Raw genomic sequence first — 5871 nt, forward strand, 5'->3', positions numbered from 1 at the left:
GTATGTGAGTTCACTTTCGTAAACAGACTATTTAAAAATGAATTATCTATATATAAAAAATATAATAAATTATTATAATTAAAAATGATAATTTTTAATTATCATTATATTTTAATAAAAAGAAATTAATATTAAAATTACATCACTTTTTACGTCATTGAAATTTATATAAATACGGTTGAGCGTTTAGCATTAATCAGAAGTAGACTGATAATTTTCTTTTTTATAAAATATATTATTCGTCGTATATATAAATAATGTGATATTAATTAGTATAATTATTAAAAAGATTATACGCGAAAACAATAAGTTGTTTTCCTTCTTTTACCATAATAATATTAAATTGATAATAAAAGAAATTAATATTAAAATTACATCACTTTTTACGTCATTGACATTTATATAAATACGGTTGAGCGTTTAGCATTAATCAGAAGTAGACTGATAATTTTCTTTTTTATAAAATATATTATTCGTCGTATATATATATAAATAATGTGATATTAACTAGTATAATTATTAAAAAGATTTTACGCGAAAACAATAAGTTGTTTTCCTTCTTTTACCATAATAATGTTAAATCGATAATAAAAGAAATTAATATTAAAATTACATCACTTTTTTATGTCATTGAAATTTTATATAAATACGGGTTGAGCATTTAGTATTAATCAGAAGTAGACTGGTCATTTTCTTTTTTTACATAAATTATTATTCGTCGTTAAATAATTAATGCAATACTGATTACTACAAAAAGCTTATAAAAATATTCAGTGTTAAAACTTGTATCATTGAGTCAAAACTTATTTTACAATTAACTAACTTATTATCTACAAATAAATATGATGTCTTATTCAGAACAAACCGAATCAGATTGTTTAAGCAGTGATGTAAGTAAAATATTTATTTTTATTTATTTTATCTTTATTTATTTATTATTTATATTAAAAAAAAAAAAAAATGCTAATAATTTATAAATAGTTATAAACATGTTTTCAGTTAACATTTTACTATTAATATTAATTATATTATATTTGTAATAATTTAAAAAAATAATCTAAGGTATTTTAAATATAGAATGAAATCAATAGTTCTTCAGAAAATAAAAAAAACCCAATTTCTCCGATATTAACGAAGAAAAGAAAAAATAAAAAAGAACTGAAGTCAGTTAAAAAAATTAATAATGGAAATGTAAGCATTTATATTTTATGAATGTTCTCTAAATGGTAATTATTAATAATTTTTCAATTTATTTTATACATGTACAGCCTATAACATATAAAGATAAATTAAACGCTGTTATAACATCTGGCAAATTTGAAGACACTAATTTAACGGACAGCATTTCAATAAAAGAAGATGGAAAAACATATACTTTTAAATCTCCTACTTTATCAGGAGAGGATTATTGGGTTATACAACACTATAAAACTAAAAATATTACAAATGTTGCTCTTCAAGACAGGTAATATATTAATAATAATTATAAATAATAATTTGTATTTATATACTTTCATTTATGTTTTTTAATCTTAGATGGAAACAGGCTGAATGCTCTATTAAATTAATAACTTCTAACCTCCGTGGAAGTAAAGATGTTAATATAAATAAAAAAATGCACGCTATCGTGGAAGAAATTCTCACACGTTTTACATCTGATCCGAAAAACAAAATGTCTGTAATGAAAAATGTTAACAAATAAAATTGAAAATTATACATGTTTCATATACATTTCAATAATGAAATCTTGCTTATTAAATATTGAACATTAAAAAATGAATTATTATTAATATTATAATTTTTTAAAAAAAAAAATAAAAAATGTAAGATTGTCTACATTATCTTATAATATTATTATAGATTAAGTAAAAAGAAAAGAAAAGTAATTGAATGTTGAATTACAGAAATTATATGAAAAACGTATTATTGCATACTATACTATAACTGAATTTAATTTACAATATTCAAGCATTATATATGTGTGTGTATATATATATAATGATTAATATTAAATTTATAAGCAAACATTTTTAAAAGTAAAAAAAAAAAATTAAAAAAAAAAAATTGTAATTAATTGAATCACTGATTTCTACCTTGTATAAACAATTAAAAATCAATCTATTTTAATACATGTCTAAAATAAATTTAAATGTAATAAAATTATTATATATATATATATTATTATATTATTATATATAATATATATATATATATTTAAACACTATGAAAAAACAAGGTAAAGTTAATATGACCATTTTATACTTATTGTATATTTTAATATGATTTTATTATTATATATTCAATATTATAATATTTATAAAAACTGTTATTACATAAAAATAAAATAAATCTTTAAAAAAATCTAATTTTATATATATATATATATATATATATATATATATTAAATATATCTTTCATGATACAAATAACATAACATTTATTGATATAAATCTTTTAATATTAAATTTGATAAAGTAGCAAATTGATATTGTTGTATTTCACATATTAATGACATTCCTTCCAAGTTAGTATCGTAAACATAATTCTGTATATATTGATAAATAAAAGCATTTGATTGACAGCTGATGGGAAGACTCGATACTGATTGTTTAAGAGAATTATAAAATAGGTTGAAACAGTTTTGATAACAATTAATTTTCTTCTGCTTTTCTATAATGTACGAATCTATACACATTTGAATTTGTTTAAGACGACATAGATCGATAATACTTAATGTAATCGAATTATTATCTAATCTCAATGTAATTGAAGAATATTTTGCGTTTATTGAATAACATCGATTTTCATTTAACGAAACTGACGATTTTGTAATTAGTTTCATTCATTAAATCATTCCAATTTAATAAATCTAATGTAAAATCATTTTTACTTGTTCCAATTAATATTACGACTGAAATTTCTTTTCCTATTAAATAACCTACTGTCACATATTTTTTATTATGAATTTCAAAAATTGATTTATCAACAACGGATGGATTCATGATAAAATATTATTGTTCTTATACCAATTAATTTAATTGTTTTATAACTAAAAAAAAGAACACTTTTAATTCTTGATAATACTTTATTTTAAAGTTTTTTTAATAACGTAGTTGATTACTTAAAATACAGCATATAACTGAATCGAAAATGAGAATGTTTCTCATTTAAATACATCAAAAATGAACACATAGATTATGCGTTTTAACACATCTATTTTTAACTAGAATTTATTATATTTATATATATATATTATTATATTATACATACCTACATTATATTATATTATATTCCTATCCAATCCACCGTCTATCTAAACCTAACATATCTCGTTAAAAATCGACGCGTTAAACCGCACGGCTACATGCTCACGAATATATTGAATACAAATTAAACTATATTATAAATAGAATATAATTATATTTATAAAATATATTTACTCATGCATAATATAAAAATGAATATCATATTTTTATTTATCAACTTCATCACATGGAGAATAATTATGCATGTTACAACAATTAATACTTAAATTCTTATAGTTAAATTTATTAGTAACATCGTTTATAAAATTAACACTTTTACTTAACCCTTTCAGACCCAAATTTATTTTTAGTGAAGTTAAAAATTTTTTTATGGCATATTCATTTTACTGTGGACTCTAATAAGAGTAAAATATAAAAAAAATTTTTTTTTTTATTTATTGACCAATTTGGGGGTATGTCCTCTATAAGTGACATTGGGTCTGAATGGATACTAAAAATATTTAATTTAAAACTATCATATTATATTTTAAAATTGTTCAATAAGACGTATAATACACAATGTAATGTAATGCAAAACAAACAATTTTATTCATATTTATAATTAAATAAAAACAATTCCTGTGTATAAAAAAACCATAAATTTTAGTATACCTTTACATAGTAAAAAAATACAAAATAACTTTTTCATTGGTGAAAATTAAAAAAACAATTACTGGTTCCATCAAGACATAAATGGACATCACATTTTGTGCAAAATACGTGCGTTTTTCTTTTGCATCCAGGATTTTTGCATCTCGAAGTGTGCCCTTTTGTATCGAATCCAGGAAAATGATCAAACCGATCTTTTCGCACATCGTTAGTTGGCTGACTAGAGTCAACTTTTCGTGCTTTAAATATAGATGTTACATCGAGATTTTCTTCGATATCTGCACGAGGTCTTCCTCTACGTTTTGGCGTTATAATTTGATTCTCTTTTATTAGATTTTCCGCTAGCTCCATACGAAAATGCAACAGATCTTTTCTTTTTTTTTTAATGATATAATGGTCTGCGTCGTTTAAATATTGCAGCCAACAGTTTGCTACTACTAGATCGAAGGCATGAACGATCATTCGTAATGTCCATTTTTTTGAGCGTATAAATGTTCGATAATAACTGATGAGTTGGTCTATATTATCGACACCACCCATTGATGCATTGTATGCCGTAACTATTTCCGGCCTTTCAATATTGACATACTTTTTTTGTTTTTTGTCCCAACGTCTAATAGTTTCCAATTGTCCAGACCCAATATAATTGGAAACTAAACACACGGACCTTGTATCATGCCATTTCACCATACATAAATTGCAGTTCTTCATATCTGTTGAAATTTCAAATGCCGTACCTCTACCCATTTTGGCTAACTGTTTGTCAGTTAATAAGGGTGGGTTAGCGAATCGATTAGTTCTAATAGTACCAATTGCGTATATTTGGTTGGCTTGCAACTGTTCAAATAAATTGAATGTCGCAAAAAAGTTGTCAAAATAAAGATAATGCCTATTTTTTTCAAGATGTTGGGTTAGGTGTAATACTACACTAGCACCAAGACCAAATTTTTTTTGTACCGTTTGATCTAATTCAGTGGTAGCTCCTTGATAAAGAAGTATGTTGTATGTCATACCACTTTCACCACATAATAAAAATGCTTTTATACCCCACGGGCAGGGCTTACCTTTCACATATTGTTTCATTTGCAAATGTCCCTTGTAAGGAATCATTTGTTCGTCGACACTTAAGTTCCTTTCAACTGGTAAACTATTCATTTTTGTATTAATTGCGTCGTATAATGGACGTATTTTGATAAATTTATCAGTATTATTTATAGGAATTTCTGTATTATTTATTACATGAAAATTTCTACGTAAGGAAAAAAAACGATCTCGTGCCACATTATCCTTAACAATATGCACAGCAGTAGCATTTTCCCAATATAATCTTACTCGTGGATACTTTAGACATCCCATAATCAAATGGATCCCAATAAACTTTTTTATTTCGTTAGAATTGGTGGGTTTAAATCTAGTCTGCGATGTTTGAACAGCGTATAAATTAGTATAATATACCATTTTATCAAATATATTTTCATCAAAATACTGATAAAAGTAATCTGAAATAGAAGGCATTTCTGAAGGATAATTTTTTTCCTCTAAATCTTTCAAATTTAAATCTGGTGTACGAAAAGGAACTCTGTCCCATTTTATATTTTTTTTGTCAGATATATTATAATTGATATACCCACTTGTATTTTCTGGTTCAATAAATTCGTCTTGGTCCTCGTTTAACTCAAAATCATTTAATAGTTGTTGTAATTCTTCATTCTCAAATAACTCCTGCGTTTCCTCGTCTGAAAAATCCAATTCCGACACGTTACCATCCCCCAATAAATCAAAAATTTCATTTTCTTGTAACCCCCTAGCCATTTCGAATAAAATATAATAATAGAAATAACTATTATAATAATAATAAATAATAAATAATAAAATATATAATATAATAACGTAAAAGCGTATAATAATACGGCGACACGGCGTAATAATAACAATAGCGTAGACACCTGCCCACTGA

At 23.7% G+C, this 5871-nt stretch overlaps 1 protein-coding gene across 1 annotated transcript; it reads right to left on the bottom strand.

Annotated features, from left to right (window-relative positions):
• Nucleotides 1-2804: 2804 nt before the first annotated feature.
• LOC112681250 (piggyBac transposable element-derived protein 3-like) lies at nucleotides 2805-5069 on the bottom strand. Its single transcript, XM_025551515.1, has 2 exons — nucleotides 3980-5069; nucleotides 2805-2938 (listed from the first exon to the last, which is right to left on the bottom strand). The coding sequence occupies exons 1-2, from the start codon at nucleotides 5067-5069 to the stop codon at nucleotides 2805-2807; spliced, it is 1224 nt and encodes a 407-aa protein (XP_025407300.1).
• Nucleotides 5070-5871: the final 802 nt, after the last annotated feature.

The sequence above is a fragment of the Sipha flava genome, unplaced genomic scaffold, assembly GCF_003268045.1.
Source record: "Sipha flava isolate LNK unplaced genomic scaffold, YSA_version1 18878_pilon_pilon, whole genome shotgun sequence".
Taxonomy (NCBI): Eukaryota; Metazoa; Arthropoda; class Insecta; order Hemiptera; family Aphididae; genus Sipha; species Sipha flava.